This window comes from Melanerpes formicivorus, unplaced genomic scaffold, assembly GCF_026170545.1.
Source record: "Melanerpes formicivorus ecotype bairdi unplaced genomic scaffold, bMelFor1.0.p_v2 SCAF_129, whole genome shotgun sequence".
NCBI lineage: Eukaryota > Metazoa > Chordata > Aves > Piciformes > Picidae > Melanerpes > Melanerpes formicivorus.
Genome location: NW_027142481.1, coordinates 822,628 through 839,847, shown reverse-complemented (window position 1 = coordinate 839,847; position 17,220 = coordinate 822,628). Strand labels below are relative to the sequence as shown.

General features: G+C 60.7%; 1 protein-coding gene across 14 annotated transcripts in view; it reads right to left on the bottom strand.

Annotated features, from left to right (window-relative positions):
• Positions 1-17,220, bottom strand: part of SEC31A (SEC31 homolog A, COPII coat complex component) — a 72,566-nt gene that overhangs the window by 38,468 nt on the left and 16,878 nt on the right. For all 14 annotated transcript variants that reach the window (XM_068167993.1, XM_068167994.1, XM_068167995.1 and 11 more), the window contains exons 8-16: positions 16,611-16,753; positions 12,005-12,104; positions 11,234-11,395; positions 9,756-9,908; positions 8,064-8,297; positions 5,021-5,095; positions 3,603-3,653; positions 2,559-2,636; positions 1,610-1,685 (exon numbers count right to left, since the gene is read on the bottom strand). In XM_068167993.1, the coding sequence (XP_068024094.1) occupies positions 1,610-1,685; positions 2,559-2,636; positions 3,603-3,653; positions 5,021-5,095; positions 8,064-8,297; positions 9,756-9,908; positions 11,234-11,395; positions 12,005-12,104; positions 16,611-16,753 (1,072 nt within the window). The remainder of the gene's footprint in view (positions 1-1,609; positions 1,686-2,558; positions 2,637-3,602; positions 3,654-5,020; positions 5,096-8,063; positions 8,298-9,755; positions 9,909-11,233; positions 11,396-12,004; positions 12,105-16,610; positions 16,754-17,220) is intronic.

The window sequence follows — 17,220 nt, the reverse complement described above, 5'->3', positions numbered from 1 at the left end:
CCAGGGATGGGGACTCCACCACCTCCCTGGGCAGCTCATCCCCACAGCCAATCCCTCTGGCTGGGAAGAATTTCCTCCTCACATCCTGCCCAAACTTTCCCCTGGCACAGCTTGAGACTGTGTCCTCTTGTTCTGCTGCTGGGGGCCTGGGAGAAGAGACCAACCCCCAGCTGGCTCCAACCTCCCTGCAGGGAGTTGGAGAGAGCAAGAAGGTCTCCCCTGAGCCTCCTCTTCTCCAGGCTAGGCAACCCCAGCTCCCTCAGCCCCTCCCCCCAACGGCCATGTTGCCCCCAGACCCCTCCCTCCCTCCTCTCCACTCTCAGTCTCTCCTCTCCCAGCTCAAAGCCATTGTTCCTCAGCCTGGCACTCCCAGCCCTTGTCCAAAGTCCCTCCCCAGCTCTCCTGGAGCCCTTCAGGTACTGGAAGGTTGCTCTGAGGTCTCCCTGGAGCCTTCTCTTCTCCAGCTCCAGCTCAACAGCCCCAACTCTCCAGGCTGTCCCCACAGGGGATGGTTTCATGGTCACCAGCCCTCTACAGCCTCCTCTGGAGCCTCTCCAGCACCTCCAGTTCCTCCTTTTCTGGGGGCCCCAGAGCTGGAGGCAGTGCTGCAGGTGGGGGCTGAGCAGAGCAGAGGGACAGAATCCCCTCCCTGTGCTGCTGCTCTCCCTGCAGCTCAGCACACAGAATCCCCTCCCTGTGCTGCTGCTCTCCCTGCAGCTCAGCACACAGAATCCCCTCCCTGTGCTGCTGCTCTCCCTGCAGCTCAGCACACAGAATCCCCTCCCTGTGCTGCTGCTCTCCCTGCAGCTCAGCACACAGAATCCCCTCCCTGTGCTGCTGCTCTCCCTGCAGCTCAGCACTCAGAATCCCCTCCCTGTGCTGCTGCTCTCCCTGCAGCTCAGCACTCAGAATCCCCTCCCTGTGCTGCTGCTCTCCCTGCAGCTCAGCACTCAGAATCCCCTCCCTGTGCTGCTGCTCTCCCTGCAGCTCAGCACTCAGAATCCCCTCCCTGTGCTGCTGCTCTCCCTGCAGCTCAGCACACAGAATCCCCTCCCTGTGCTGCTGCTCTCCCTGCAGCTCAGCACTCAGCTGCCTCTGGGCTGCCAGGGACCACTGCTGGCTCCTGGGGAGTTTGTCACCACCTGACACCCCCAAGGCCTTCTCCTCCAGGCTGCTCTCCAGCCACTCCTCACCCAGCCTGGATTTCTTGCCATGTTGTGTCCCCTGCTGACCTCTGTGAAGTTCTGAGGTGTTTAGTTTGCTCCTCTAAGGCTGACCTGGTTTGTTTAGTTCTGAGCAGATCTACCTTGTGAGCAGCAGAGCTGGAGGAAGATGGCAGAGTACTGAGCAGAGATGAGGCAGTTAGCCTGTGCTCTCCAACTCCACCACAGGCAGGCCTACACAGGGTTTTCTGTGGGCTGCTGGCTCCTGTGTGTCACCACCTGACACCCCCAAGGCCTTCTCCCCCCAGGCTGCTCTCCAGCCTGAGTGAAGACAATCCCTCCACATCCTGTGCAGAAGCTTTGCTGTCATTCTGCTGCCCCAGCACCACCAGCAGCACTCCCCAGCACCTACAACCCACACCAGGATCTGAAGGGGATTTTTTTACCTCCACTAACAGAGATGTTGAAAGTCTTCTGGGCAGCTCCCAGGTCTTCAGTTTCCTTTTGGTGGTCCTTCAGCCCCTAAGAGAGAGGGAAAGCATCCCTGCTGGCACTATGGAACAAGCCTGCCCATGAGACACACAGCTGGCTCCTGCATGCCAAGTCAAGGGCAGCCCTTCAGGCTCCCAACCACCTGAGAGGTCACTAACTCAGAAGGGAGGTGTGCCCCTGCCCTTCACCACCAGAGCACAGGGTAAGGGACTGCCCCTGGTGCCAGCACAAAGCCACCTCCTAAGCACACTGAGGAAGGCCTGGGCCCCAAAGGGCCTTCAGGGCAAGTCACCCCAGCACTGTTACATCACTGCTCTGGGAGGGAAGAGAGGAGCACTTGAGAAATGGATCTCAAGGGAGGGATGGGGGGAAGAAAAGAGCTGGAAGGCTTCCCACCAGGGAAGGCTTCTGCAGGAGCCATGTGCACACAGGGAGAGCACCATACACCAGCAACCACTCACCTGGCTCCTGGGGACAGGTCCCCCCCCAAGCAGACACCTCCACAGCCCCTGGGGTCCCCCACCCTGTCCCAGGCAGGCACCCACCCAGGGCCAAGAGAGGACCTCCTCCCAGGCAGGCAGGCACCCAAGGCCAAGAGGGAACCCCCTCCCAGGCAGGCACCCACCCAGGGCCAAGAGGGGACCCCCTCCCAGGCAGGCACCCACCCAGGGCCCAGAGGGCACCCCCTCCCAGGCAGGCACCCACCCAGGGCCCAGAGGGCACCCCCTCCCAGGCAGGCACCCACCCAGGGCCCAGAGGGCACCCCCTCCCAGGCAGGCACCCACCCAGGGCCCAGAGGGCACCCCCTCCCAGGCAGGCACCCACCCAGGGCCAAGAGGGGATCCCCTCCCAGGCAGGCAGCCACCCAGCCAGGAGGGCCCCAGTCTGGTGGGCACCAGATACCTCTGGCAGGAGCTGCTCCTCTGTAGCCAGGCCTTTGTCCCCATTGCTCAGCACAGCTTCATCAGACCCTGCAGGAGCCTTCAGAAGGGAGAGGAGGCCACAATGAAACCACAACAAACCCAAAAAGCCAGGGGGAAGAGGAAGCAATCCTTTGCCCTGCAGAGCACAGCCACCTTCCCACCACCAGCAGCAGCCACAACCAGGCTGGACAGCAGAGAAAGGCTCTGGGGACACCTGCCTGAGCACAAGCAGCATGGCAGAGGCCCTCCCTGCCCTAGCTCTGGGGCACTGCACACCACCTGGTGCTGTTTGCATCTCAGCTGCCTCAGAACAGGCAGCAAAGCTTCTCCTCCCCTCTTAAAACCTGCAGATGGCATCCAGAATGCCTCTGGCACAACAGCAAGGCAGTGCCCTGGGGGCAGCCTGAGGCCACTGCAGCTACCCCAGGCCATGCCTCAGGTGTGGCTCTCACTCTTGCAGGGCCACACTCTCAACCCTGCCTGTTCCCAAAGCCTGGCCAAGGAGCTGCTCTTGAATCACAGAGTGGGAGGGCTTGGAAAAGACCTCTGGAGAGCAAGCCCAGCTCCCCTGCCACAGCAGGGTCACCCAGGGCAGGTCACACAGCAACACATCCAGAGGGGGCTTGAGAAGCTCCATGAGAAGGAGACTCCACAGCCCCCCTGGGCAGCCTGCTCCAGGCCTCCAGCAGCCTCACACCAGAGAGGTTTTTCCTCAGGCTGCAATCAGCTGCCAGGCAGCAAGGCTCTGCCCTGTCTCACAGGCAGCACAAAGTGTCCCAGAGAGCAAGACAGAGGCAGCAAGAAGTGGAGGACCTGACTGAGGCCCTGAAGTCAAAGCTGTGCCAGAGGCCTGTGCTGGACAAGCAGTAGGAGGAGTGGCTGCCACTTGAAATGCTTTCAGCTAACTGAAGACAGGAGCTTGGCACCTGCTGGGCTGTGACTGCCTTGGGGGCCAGCAGCAAGAGAAGTGCTTCTGATTGTGGCATGACCAAGCAGGCAGAGCTGTGCCCAGGTGCTTGCTTACCTCTCCCAAGTCCCCATCTGCCAGAAGGTTCTTCTTCAGGGTGGAGGAAATCTGGAAGGCAAGCAAGGCTTCAGTGAGTGCCCTTGCACAGAGCTCTCACTCCCCTCCTGGGCTGCAGGGCTGGCACCTGGGGCTGCTGTGTGGCTTCCAGAACACCCCACAGGGAACTCCAGCACTTTCCCAGCCTGGGGGGGATGGATTCCCTGCTAAGCCTGCTGCACCCCAAGCTCTGATGGCAACAACAGCTGTTCTGTGGCTTGAGATCTCAGAGTTGGGAACTCAAGGACCTCAAACCTCACTGCTGCTGATGGAAAGCACAGGCATGAAAACAGGATCAGAGCAGCTGCCAACTTCTGCTCTGGTTAGGGAAAAGGAAGTGGTGGTGACCCCTGGGGAGCAGGGAGCCTGTCAGGAGAAGAGAAGGCTCCAAGGAGATCTCAGAGCAGCCTTCCAGTACCTGAAGGGGCTCTCCAGGAGAGCTGGGAGGGACTTGGACAAAGGCTTGGAGGGCCAGGATGAGGAACAATGGCTTGGAGCTGGGAGAGAGCAGATACAGACTGGAGATGAGGAAGGAATTGTTGAGAGTGAGGGTGGGGAGAGACTGGAATAGGTTGTTCCCATTTGGAAGCTCCAGGGCTTGAAGTGCTCAAGGCTTAGGTTGGATGGGGCCTTGAGCAAGCTGCTCCTAGTGTGAGGTGTCCCTGCCAATGGCAGGGGGTTGGAACTGGATGATCTTTAAGGTCCCTTCCAACTCAAACCATTGTAGGATTTACCATGGCTCATAAACCAGCCAGGCACTGGTATCTGTATGCCCTGTGAGAAGCTCTGAGGTGTCCCCAACCCCTCTGCAGAAGCACCTGCACAGCCTCACAAGGGTCTCCATCTCTCCTCTCCCAGCTCAAAGCCATTGTTCCTCAGCCTGGCACTCCCAGCCCTTGCCCAAAGTCCCTCCCCAGCTCTCCTGGAGCCCCTTCAGGTACTGGGAGGCTGCTCTGAGGTCTCTCTGCAGCTGAACAGCCCCAACTCTCCCAGCCTATCCCCACAGGGGAGGTTCTGCAGCCCCCTGATTATTGTGTCCTGCTCTGGACCACCCCCCCCCCAGCAGCTCCAGGTGCCTCATGGGAGCCCCCCACTTCCTCACAAAAGCAGTGCAAGACTTCCAGTGTCCTCTGAGACAGAGGAATTCCTCCAATCACATCCAAGCCAGAGGCTCTGGCACCATGGGCAGGAGGAGAGCTGCAGCCCTGACAGCCAGCACCTGCTTGGAACCAGCCTGACAAGAGTGCTGTGCAGGAGGCCTGCTGTGCTGAGCAGCCTGTGGACACTGGGATCTGCTCTCCCAGGGCACTGCAGCCATCCCTGCCATGGGTCAGCATTTTGGAGCACTGAGCAGCAGCAGAGCTGCCAGGCACATTTACCTTCTTCTTCAGCTCATCTTTCCTGTACCCCAGGAGCTCAAGGTATTTGCCACGGGAATCCTCTTCAAAGTTCACCTTCAGAAAGGAGCCAAAACAGAAAGAGTTAAGCACCACTGCAATTCACAAGGCTTCATTTGCTGAGGAGCTGGGTGGGAGGGGATGGAGTCCATCAGGAGCAAGATTGCAGCTGACAGCAAGCTGGGGGCAGGAGTTGAGCTGTTAGAGGGGAGCAGAGCTCTGCAGAGGGACCTTGCCAGGCTGGGCAGATGGGCAGAGGCCAGCAGGATGGCACTGCACACATCCAAGTGCCAGGGGCTGCACTTTGGCCACAGCAACCCCAGGCAGAGCTACAGGCTGGGGGCAGAGTGGCTGAGAGGGACCTGGGGGTGCTGGGGGAGAGCAGCTGAACAGGAGCCAGCAGTGTGCCCAGGGGGCCAAGAAGGCCAAGGGCATCCTGGCCTGGGTCAGGCAGAGTGTGGCCAGCAGGAGCAGGGAAGTCCTTGTGCCCTGTGCTCAGCACTGCTGAGGCCACAGCTTGAGTCCTGTGTCCAGCTCTGGGCTCCTCAGGTTAAGAAGGGCATTAAGAGACTTGAAGGTGTCCAGAGAAGGGCAACAAAGCTGGGGAGGGGTCTGGGGCACAGCCCTGTGAGGAGAGGCTGAGGGAGCTGGGGTTGCTTAGCCTGGAGAAGAGGAGGCCTCAGGGGAGACCTTCTTGCTCTCTCCACTCCCTGCAGGGAGGTTGTAGCCAGCTGGGGGTTGGTCTCTTCTCCCAGGCCCCCAGCAGCAGAACAAGAGGACACAGTCTCAAGCTGTGCCAGGGGAGGTTGAGGCTGGAGGCGAGGAGAAAGTTCTTCCCAGCAAGAGAGATTGGTCATGGGAATGTGCTGCCTGGGGAGGTGGTGGAGTCCCCATCCCTGGAGGTGTTCAAGAGGGGATTGGATGTGGCACTTGGAGCCATGGGTTAGTTGTCAGGAGGTGTTGGGTGACAGCTTGGACTTGATAATCTTTGAGGTCTTTTCCAACCTTATTGAGGCTATGATTTATCTCCCTCCCTCCCTGTCACAGATTGCCAGAGAGAGCTGCTGACTGTGGGGACTGAGTGCAGGCAAGAGCTGAGGTGGTCTTCAGGGAGTTGGGCACCTGAGCAGGCAGGGCTCCACTCTGGGGACTGCAGGTGAATAGCCTAAGGATGCCAAGTGCATCCTGAAGCAAAGTGCTCATAGTGAGCAGTGAAAAGTGCACCTAGAGCTATCCCAAAGCTTCTCCCTTCTCACCAGCTCCCTCCACAAAGATCATAGTATCATTCAGGGTTGGAAAGGACCACAAGGATCATCTAGTTCCAACCCCCCTGCCATGGGCAGGGACACCCCACACTAGAGCAGGCTGCCCAGAGCCTCATCCAGCCTGGCCTTAAACACCTCCAGGGACAGGGCCCCAACCACCTCCCTGGACAACCCATTCCAGGGTTTCACCACTCTCATGGGGAAGAACTTCCTCCTCCCCTCCAGCCTGAATCTCCCCACCTCCAGCTTCATTCCCAGATGTGCTGATGGAGGATGTCAAACCCCACAGACTGCCTTCCCCAAGCCTTGGCTCGTGCCATGGTTTCTCCTGAAATGATCCCAGACCCTGGGCACCCTCCTTCCTCTGGTGAGCCACCTCCCAAGGCAGGGGTGGTGGTTTTAGGCTATGCCTTTAAAAATGAGTTAGTCTGGCTGCATAGAATAGACCAGGTTGGAAGAGACCTTCAAGATCATCACATCCAACCTATCATCCAACACCACCTAAACAACTAACCCATGGCACCAAACACCCCATCCAGCCTCCTCCTGAACACCTCCAGGGATGGGGACTCCACCACCTCCCTGGGCAGCACATTCCAAAGGCCAATCTCTCTCTGTGTAGAACTTCTTCCTAACCTCCAGCCTAAACCTCCTCTGGCACAGCTTGAGACTGTGTCCTCTTGTTCTGCTGCTGGGGGCCTGGCAGAAGAGACCAACCCCCAGCTGGCTACAACCTCCCTGCAGGGAGTTGGAGAGAGCAAGAAGGTCTCCCCTGAGCCTCCTCTTCTCCAGGCTAAGCAACCCCAGCTCCCTCAGCCTCTCCTCACAGGGCTGTGCCCTAAACCCCTCCCCAGCTTTGTTGCCCTTCTCTGGACACCTTCCAGCAAGTCAACCTCCTTCCTAAACTGAGGAGCCCAGAACTGGACACAGGACTCAAGCTGTGGCCTCAGCAGTGCAGTGTACAGGGGCAGAATGACCTCCCTGCTCCTGCTGGCCACACTCTTCCTGTTGCAGGCCAGGATGCCCTTGGCCTTCTTGGCCCCTTGGGCACACTGCTGGCTCCTCTTCAGCTGCTCTCTACCAGCACCCCCAGCTCCCTCTCTGCCTGCCTGCTCTCAGCCACTCTGTCCCCAGCCTGTGGCACTGCCTGGGGTTGCTGTGGCCAATGTGCAGCCCCTGGCACTTGGATGTGTTCAATCTCCTGCCCTTGGCCTCTGCCCATCTGCCCAGCCTGGCAAGGTCCCTCTGCAGAGCCTCTCTACCCTCCAGCAGATCAACTCCTGCCCCCAGCTTGCTGTCAGCTGCACATTCACTGCTGATGGACTCCATCCCCTCCTCCAGATCATCAATGAAGATATTGATCAGGCTAGGGCCCAGCACTGCTCCCTGGGGCACAGCACTGGTGCCTGGCTGCCAGCTGGCTGTGGCACCATTCACCACCACTCTCTGGGCTCAGCCTCCAGCCAGTTCCTAACCCAGCTCAGAGCTGCTGTCCCAGCCAGGGGCTGACAGCTTGGCCAGGAGCTTGCTGGGGGGGATGGTGGCAAAGGCCTTGCTGCAGTCCAGGCAGACCACATCCACAGCCTGCCCCACATCCACCTTCCTAAATCCTGCTGGGGGAAACTTCAGCCCCCCCCAACAGTGCTTGTGGGCACAGCTCCAGCTTTGGCTCCCAGCTCCTCTTCTGCTACACCAGCACCACGAGCAGGATTCCTGCCCTGGCTTTCCAAGGGAGTGGGTAGCTCCCAGGCTGCTGTTACCTTCAGGAAGGCCCACACATTCTTCTCAAAGTCAGTCTGGGCCATGTCCACCTTCTCCTGGCAGTAGCTGACAAAGCCCTCAGACTGCACAGCCTCCTGCAGCTGGTTTGAGCGGGCCAGGAACTCCTTCTCCGTGACCACCTGGCTGACGTAGACCTGGTGACCCTGCTGCTGCTCCAGGCCTGGCTGCTGCTGAGCCTTGGGGTTCTCAAAGGTCACCAGCTTGCCTCCAAACTGCAACCAAGGCAGAGAAAGGCACAGGTGTGACTGGAGGGGGTGTGACAGGGCACACACATGCATGCAGCACCCTTCCTGACATCAGCTCACTGAGCTTGGCCACAGCCTCCAGCCCTACCCACTACACATCAATGATACAGCCAAAGGGACAGAGCTGTTCCCTCAGCCACTTTGTGATGGCACCCAACTGGGAGGAGTGGCTGACACCCTGCCAGGCTGTGCTGCCAGCCAGGCTGACCTGGGCAGGCTGCAGAGCTGGGCAGGGAGCAGCCCAATGCCATTCACCAAGGGCAGTCCTGCAGCTGGGGGAGAACCACCCCAGGAATCAGGGATCAGCCAGCCTCTCAGACCCTTGCCCAGCTGGGTGCCCCCTCTCCCAGCCTCCCAGACCCTTGCCCAGCTGGCTGCCCCCTCTCTCCCAGCCTCTCAGACCCTTGCCCAGCTGGCTGCCCCCTCTCTCCCAGCCTCTCAGACCCTTACCCAGCTGGCTGCCCCCTCTCTCCCAGCCTCTCAGACCCTTGCCCAGCTGGCTGCCCCCTCTCCCAGCCTCTCAGACCCTTGCCCAGCTGGCTGCCCCCTCTCTCCCAGCCTCTCAGAGCCTTGCCCAGCTGGGTGCCCCCCTCTCTCCCAGCCTCCCAGACCCTTGCCCAGCAGGGTGCCCCCTCTCCCAGCCTCTCACACCCTTGCCCAGCTGGCTGCCCCCTCTCTCCCAGCCTCTCAGACCCTTGCCCAGCTGGGTGCCCCCTCTCTCCCAGCCTCTCAGAGCCTTGCCCAGCTGGGTGCCCCCTCTCTCCCAGCCTCCCAGACCCTTGCCCAGCTGGCTGCCCCCTCTCTCCCAGCCTCTCAGACCCTTGCCCAGCCGGATGCCCCCTCTCTCCCAGCCTCTCAGACCCTTGCCCAGCTGGCTGCCCCCTCTCCCAGCCTCTCAGACCCTTGCCCAGCTGGCTGCCCCCTCTCCCAGCCTCTCAGACCCTTGCCCAGCTGGCTGCCCCCTCTCCCAGCCTCTCAGACCCTTGCCCAGCTGGGTGCCCCCTCTTTCCCAGCCTCCCAGAGGCTTGCCCAGCTGGGTGCCCCCTCTCCCAGCCTCCCAGCTGGGTGCCCAGCTCAGTGCCTATCCCAGTGTCTATTTCTTTCCTTCCAAGCAAGCCCTTCCCAAAGCAAAGCCAAGCCCTAACCCCCCCAGAGGGAAGCAGGTGCCTGCTGCCATCACCCCACCTCCTCCTTCCTTCTTCCCAAGCAGTTCTGCCAGCCCTGTGCCAACCTGCAGCCCCCAGGTGCCCAGCCTGGAGGCTGCTGCACCGATCCAGCTCCCATGATGATGGCAAACAGGAGCAGCTCTCCCCAGGTGGAGCACAACACTGACCTCCCCCTCAGCCTGGAGTGTTTTGCAGGTGCCACCTCCCCTCTCCACCCCCCTGCCTGGCCAGCCCTGCCCCAGCCCTGCCTGCTGCTCACCGAGAAGGATGCTCCCACGGGGCGCCGGATCCACTTGGGTGGCTTCTTGAGGGGCAGGACCATGCTCTGGGGGGCAGCCTGCTGGGGCAGCTGCAGGGGGGGCAGGGGCTGGCCTGTACCAAATGGATCAAGGTTCCCAAAAGATGATGAAAGCTTCAGTAACAAAAAGGGGGGGAGAGAAGGAAACACCACAAGAAAACCAGTGTCACATCTCCAGTGCACGAAACCATCTGCTCCCCAGGGCTCAGGGCTGGGGACAGCTCTCTGCAGTGCCTTTGTCACTGGTAAAGGAGACACAAAGACATTGAGGGCACCCTCAGGAAGCTTGCAGGTGGCACTAAAAGGGGTGGCAGTGTTGCTCTGCTGGAGGGTAGGAAGGCTCTGCAGAAGGACCCTGGCCAGGCTGGCTGGCTGGGCCAAGGCCAGGTTCAGCAAGGCCAAGGGCTGGGCCCTGCACCTGGGTCACAACCACCCCATGAAAGCCCCAGGCTTGGGGCAGAGTGGCTGGAGACCACCCAGCAGAGAAAGCCCTGGGGGTGCTGCTCAACAGCTGGCTGAAGATGAGCCAGGGGGTGCCCAGGAAGGCCACCAACAGCCTAGCCTGGAGCAGCAATGGTGTGGCCAGCAAGAGCAGGGAAGGGATCACACCCCTGGACTCAGCACTGGTGAGGCCACAGCTTCAGTACTGAGCTGGGTGCCTCACTCCAGGCAAGACAGTGAGGGGCTGGAGGAGGTGCAGAGAAGAGCAACAATGGGGAAGGGTCTGGAGAAGAGGGCTGGGGAGGAGTGGCTGAAGGAGCTGGGGGTGGGGAGTGTGGAGCAGGGGAGGCTGAGGGAGCTAGGGGTGGTGAGTGTGGAGCAGGGGAGGCTGAGGGAGCTGGGGGTGGTGAGTGTGGAGCAGGGGAGGCTGAGGGAGCTGGGGGTGGTGAGTGTGGAGCAGGGGAGGCTGAGGGAGCTGGGGGTGGTGAGTGTGGAGCAGGGGAGGCTGAGGGAGCTGGGGGTGGTGAGTGTGGAGCAGGGGAGGCTGAGGGAGCTGGGGGTGGGGAGTGTGGAGCAGAGGAGGCTGAGGGAGCTGGGGGTGGGGAGTGTGGAGCAGAGGAGGCTGAGGGGAGAGGTTCTCACTCTCAGCAACTCCCTGAGAAGAGCCAGGTGGGTAGGACAAGACGAAGTGGCCTGAAGTTGCCCCAGGAGAGGTTTAGGTTAGGCATCAGAAGCAACTTCTTCCCTGCAAGGGTTCTTCCAGCCTGGCCCAGGCTGCCCAGGGAGGGGGTTGGATGCTCATCCCTGGAGGGGTTTCAGAGAGGCAGAGCTGTGATGCTGAGGCCATGGCTCAGCCCCAGCCTGGGCAGAGGATGGTTGGACTGGGTGAGCTTAGAGAGCTTTCCCAACCAAAACCATGCTGTGGCTTATTTGTACCTGCAAGCAGGGCTGCAGACAGCCACTGAAGGCCCCCCCTGAGCCCAGGGGTTTCTCAGTACCTGGTCAGCCTGCTTCTGCCTGAGGCCATCCATGCTGCCTCCCATGATGGAGTAAACGCTGATCCGGCCGTCGAAGGAAGCTGCAGAGAGCACCGAGGGGTTCCTGGGACACCACTGGATGTCAAAGCACCACTGGGTGTTTGTGGGCAGCTCATACAGCACCTGGGCAGCAAGAACAAGGCCCACAGATCAGGGCACCACAGCCAGCAGCAACCATCCAGGGGACTGAGTGCATCAGCAGTAAGTCTGCAGGGATCAGGGCTGGGCCCCAGCCTGATCAGTATCTGTGTGGAACTAGATGGTCTCTGATGTTTCTTCCAACCCAAACCATTCCATGATTCTCCAGGCCCAAAAGGGCAGGGGGGGGGGGAAACACATCCCAGAGCCCCTCACTGCTCTGCCTCCAGCAGCCTCCCAGTTCCTCTGGGCTGAAGTTGCACTCCCAGGTGGAACAAGGCAGCAGCAGCCCAGCAGCCACCAGAAGAGCAGGGAGCAAAGACTTAGAGTGGAGCCAAGCCCTGATCTGAGCAGGGACCTCACTGAGGAGGGCAGCAGTGAGTGGAAAGCTGGAGGCCAGCAGTCTCAGGAGGGAATCCTTCAGCACCAGCACAGCTTCTAAAGGCACATGGCCCAAGCACAGGGCCACAGGAGAGGGCAGGACATCCCACAGGAACACCCTGCCCAGGAGGGCAAGCACACCACCAACTGCTCTGCACTCCCCACCCCTGAGGGGAGCTGCTGTGAAGAAGTGTGGGGAGGGCTGTGCCATACCTCTCCTGTGTTGGGGTTGGAGCAGAGGATCTTTGCATCCTTCCCACAGCTCAGCAGCAGCTCTGAATCTGCCATACTCCAAGCAATGGCCAACACACCCCTGTGGGAAGAGCCAGAGGCAGGAGGTTCATGTCAGCACAGGGTGGTTACAGACACAGCACATCCAGGGGCTGAGTTTCTGCCTCAGTTGAGCATTCCCCCTCCCCACTCCTCCCCTCTTACAGGAGGACAAACTGCTCAGTGCCACCAGCACTTCACTGAGTGAAAGAGATGCTTCCTCTTCCCTGCTTCCAGAGGCATAAAGGTGCAGGGGTTGGAAAATCCAATGCAGGAGCCATGAGGGAGAAGCTAGACACCAAGGTTACAAACGGGTTTGCTTGCCTGCAGTATCATTGCCCTGCAGTGTGCAAACCATCAGGGACCAGGAGCTCTGCCAGCAGCAGACTGCAGGCAGCACAACCCCTGGCAGCAGCTGTGGCAGCAGCCCCAACACAGAGCAGCTGCTGCTCTCCCCCTGTCCTTGTACCAGGGGCTGGTTTAGGGCAGGAGAGAAGCTTTTACTGACAGCTGAGGAGAGGCAAGAAGCCAAACCTGTTCCTGAGCCCAAATTGAAGGCATGCAGAGAACTGAGGGGCAGGGAAACTCTGTCCACATGTGAGGATGTGCCATGGGGTAACTCTCAAGTCCATCACTCAAGCAAAACCCTGCACTGCTCTCTGCACCTCAGCTCCCTCTTCTTGAGCAAGGCAGCAGCAACCTAACAGCTTCAGTAACTCAGCAGGATGGTAGAGATTGTTTGGGGGTCAGTGCTCCTCAAACTAGCAGGCCCCAACACCTCAAGCCCCTAAGGACAGAGGGCTGGCAAGTCAGCAAGCCAGCATGCCTCACTGCCTGCAACCAGGTCAGACCTCAGAGGGAACTCAGCAGCAAGAGACAGGTGGTGAGCAGCAGTGCCAGCAGCCCAAAGGGGCTGGACAGACTGACAGACAGCCACCAGCAGGGCCGGCAGCAGAAAGGGGCTGGACAGACTGACAGACAGCCACCAGCAGGGCCAGCAGCAGAAAGGGGCTGGACAGACTGACAGACAGCCAGCACCAAGGAGCAGCAGAAAGGGGCTGGACAGACTGACAGCCAGCCAGCACCAAGGAGCAGCAGAAAGGGACTGGACAGACTGACAGCCAGCCAGCACCAAGGAGCAGCAGAAAGGGACTGGACAGACTGACAGCCAGCCAGCACCAAGGAGCAGCAGAAAGGGGCTGGACAGACTGACAGACAGCCACCAGCAGGGCCGGCAGCAGAAAGGGGCTGGACAGACTGACAGACAAGCGGCAGCAGGGCTGGCGGCAGAAAGGGGCTGGACAGACTGACAGACAGACAGCAGCAGGGCCGGCAGCAGAAAGGGGCTGGACAGACTGACAGACAGCCAGCAGCAGGGCCGGCAGCAGAAAGGGGCTGGACAGACTGACAGACAGCCACCAGCAGGGCCGGCGGCAGAAAGGAGCTGGACAGACAGACAGACAGCAGTGCCAGCGGCAGCAGAAAGGAGCTGGACAGACTGACAGACAGCCAGCAGCAGTGCCAGCGGCAGCAGAGAGGAGCTGGACAGACTGACAGACAGCCAGCAGCAGTGCCAGTGGCAGCAGAGAGGAGCTGGACAGACTGACAGACAGCCAGCAGCAGTGCCAGTGGCAGCAGAGAGGAGCTGGACAGACTGACAGACAGCCAGCAGCAGTGCCAGTGGCAGCAGAGAGGAGCTGGACAGACTGACAGACAGCCAGCAGCAGTGCCAGCGGCAGCAGAGAGGAGCTGGACAGACTGACAGACAGCCAGCAGCAGTGCCAGTGGCAGCAGAGAGGAGCTGGACAGACTGACAGACAGCCAGCAGCAGTGCCAGTGGCAGCAGAGAGGAGCTGGACAGACTGACAGAAGCAGAGCCAGCGGCAACAGAAAGGAGCTGGACAGACTGACAGACAGACAGCAGCAGTGCCAGCGGCAGCAGAGAGGAGCTGGACAGACTGACAGACAGCCAGCAGCAGTGCCAGCGGCAGCAGAGAGGAGCTGGACAGACTGACAGACAGCCAGCAGCAGTGCCAGCGGCAGCAGAGAGGAGCTGGACAGACTGACAGAAGCAGTGCCAGCGGCAACAGAAAGGAGCTGGACAGACTGACAGACAGACAGCAGCAGTGCCAGCGGCAGCAGAGAGGAGCTGGACAGACTGACAGACAGCCAGCAGCAGTGCCAGCGGCAGCAGAGAGGAGCTGGACAGACTGACAGACAGACAGCAGCAGTGCCAGCGGCAGCAGAGAGGAGCTGGACAGACTGACAGACAGCCAGCAGCAGTGCCAGCGGCAGCAGAGAGGAGCTGGACAGACTGACAGACAGCCAGCAGCAGTGCCAGTGGCAGCAGAGAGGAGCTGGACAGACTGACAGACAGCCAGCAGCAGGGCCGGCAGCAGAGAGGGGCTGGACAGACTGACAGCCAGCCAGCACCAAGAAGCAGCAGAAAGGGGCTGGACAGACTGACAGCCAGCCAGCACCAAGAAGCAGCAGAAAGGGGCTGGACAGACTGACAGCCAGCCAGCAGCAGTGCCAGCGGCAGCAGAAAGGAGCTGGACAGACTGACAGACAGCCAGCAGCAGTGCCAGCGGCAGCAGAGAGGAGCTGGACAGACTGACAGCCAGCCAGCAGCAGTGCCAGCAGCAGCAGAGAGGAGCTGGACAGACTGACAGACAGCAGTGCCAGCGGCAGCAGAGAGGAGCTGGACAGACTGACAGACAGCCAGCAGCAGTGCCAGCGGCAGCAGAGAGGAGCTGGACAGACTGACAGACAGCCAGCAGCAGTGCCAGCGGCAGCAGAGAGGAGCTGGACAGACTGACAGAAGCAGTGCCAGCGGCAACAGAAAGGAGCTGGACAGACTGACAGACAGACAGCAGCAGTGCCAGCGGCAGCAGAGAGGAGCTGGACAGACTGACAGACAGCCAGCAGCAGTGCCAGCGGCAGCAGAGAGGAGCTGGACAGACTGACAGACAGACAGCAGCAGTGCCAGCGGCAGCAGAGAGGAGCTGGACAGACTGACAGACAGCCAGCAGCAGTGCCAGCGGCAGCAGAGAGGAGCTGGACAGACTGACAGACAGCCAGCAGCAGTGCCAGTGGCAGCAGAGAGGAGCTGGACAGACTGACAGACAGCCAGCAGCAGGGCCGGCAGCAGAGAGGGGCTGGACAGACTGACAGCCAGCCAGCACCAAGAAGCAGCAGAAAGGGGCTGGACAGACTGACAGCCAGCCAGCACCAAGAAGCAGCAGAAAGGGGCTGGACAGACTGACAGCCAGCCAGCAGCAGTGCCAGCGGCAGCAGAAAGGAGCTGGACAGACTGACAGACAGCCAGCAGCAGTGCCAGCGGCAGCAGAGAGGAGCTGGACAGACTGACAGCCAGCCAGCAGCAGTGCCAGCAGCAGCAGAGAGGAGCTGGACAGACTGACAGACAGCAGTGCCAGCGGCAGCAGAAAGGGGCTGGACAGACAGACAGACAGCAGCAGTGCCAGCGGCAGCAGAGAGGAGCTGGACAGACAGACAGCAGCAGTGCCAGCGGCAGCAGAGAGGAGCTGGACAGACTGACAGCCAGCCAGCAGCAGTGCCAGCGGCAGCAGAGAGGAGCTGGACAGACTGACAGACAGACAGCCAGCAGTGCCAGCGGCAGCAGAGAGGAGCTGGACAGACAGCCAGCAGCAGTGCCAGCGGCAGCAGAGAGGAGCTGGACAGACTGACAGCCAGCCAGCAGCAGTGCCAGCGGCAGCAGAGAGGAGCTGGACAGACAGCCAGCAGCAGTGCCAGCGGCAGCAGAGAGGAGCTGGACAGACTGACAGACAGCCAGCAGCAGTGCCAGCGGCAGCAGAGAGGAGCTGGACAGACTGACAGCCAGCCAGCAGCAGTGCCAGCGGCAGCAGAAAGGAGCTGGACAGACTGACAGCCAGCCAGCAGCAGTGCCAGTGGCAGCAGAAAGGAGCTGGACAGACTGACAGCCAGCCAGCAGCAGTGCCAGTGGCAGCAGAAAGGAGCTGGACAGACTGACAGACAGCCAGCAGCAGTGCCAGTGGCAGCAGAGAGGAGCTGGACAGACTGACAGACAGACAGCAGCAGTGCCAGCGGCAGCAGAGAGGAGCTGGACAGACTGACAGACAGCAGTGCCAGCGGCAGCAGAAAGGAGCTGGACAGACAGACAGACAGCAGTGCCAGCGGCAGCAGAGAGGAGCTGGACAGACTGACAGACAGACAGCGGCAGTGCCAGCGGCAGCAGAGAGGAGCTGGACAGACAGACAGACAGCGGCAGTGCCAGCGGCAGCAGAGAGGAGCTGGACAGACAGACAGCAGTGCCAGCGGCAGCAGAAAGGAGCTGGACAGACAGACAGCAGTGCCAGCGGCAGCAGAAAGGAGCTGGACAGACAGACAGACAGCAGTGCCAGCGGCAGCAGAGAGGAGCTGGACAGACAGACAGCAGCAGTGCCAGCGGCAGCAGAAAGGAGCTGGACAGACAGACAGACAGCGGCAGCGCCGCCGCCGGCAGCAGCAGCGGGGCCGGCAGGCAGCTCAGGCTCCGCCAGCTCCATACCTTGTGTGGCTTTCCAAAACACGCAGGGGCGAGGAGGCAAATCTGAGGTCCCACATCTGGATCACAGGCAGCCTGTCGTCCTCTGAGGCCAAAACCATCTGGGTGGCCACATCAGGGTGCCAAGCCAGGCCCGAGCAGTGCATCTGGAGGACAACAGGGCCCCACAGTGTTAAGAACCAGGCAGCACAGAAGGACAACACAGAGCTAGACCCGGTGTAGCTACATGAGTCTGCTCTGGGGGAGGCTGGCTGCCTGCCCTCCCCCTGGGGGTTCCAATGGACAAGCAGCTGAAGAGCAGCCAGCAGTGTGCCCAAGAAAGCCAATAGCATCCTGGCTGGGACAGGCAATGCTGTGGCCAGCAGGAGCAGGGAGGTGACTGTCCCCTGGTACTCAGCTCTGGGGAGGCCACACCTGGAGTACTGTGCCCAGTTTTGGGCACCTCAGTGCCAGAGAGATGTGGAGGTGCTGGAGCCAGGGCAGAGGAGGGCAAGGAAGCTGTGAAGGGCCTGGAGAATAAATCTGAAGAGCAACTGAAGGAGCTGGGGATGGTTAGTGTGAAACAGAGAAGGCTGAGGGGAGACCTCATTGCTGTCTACAACTGCCTGAAAGT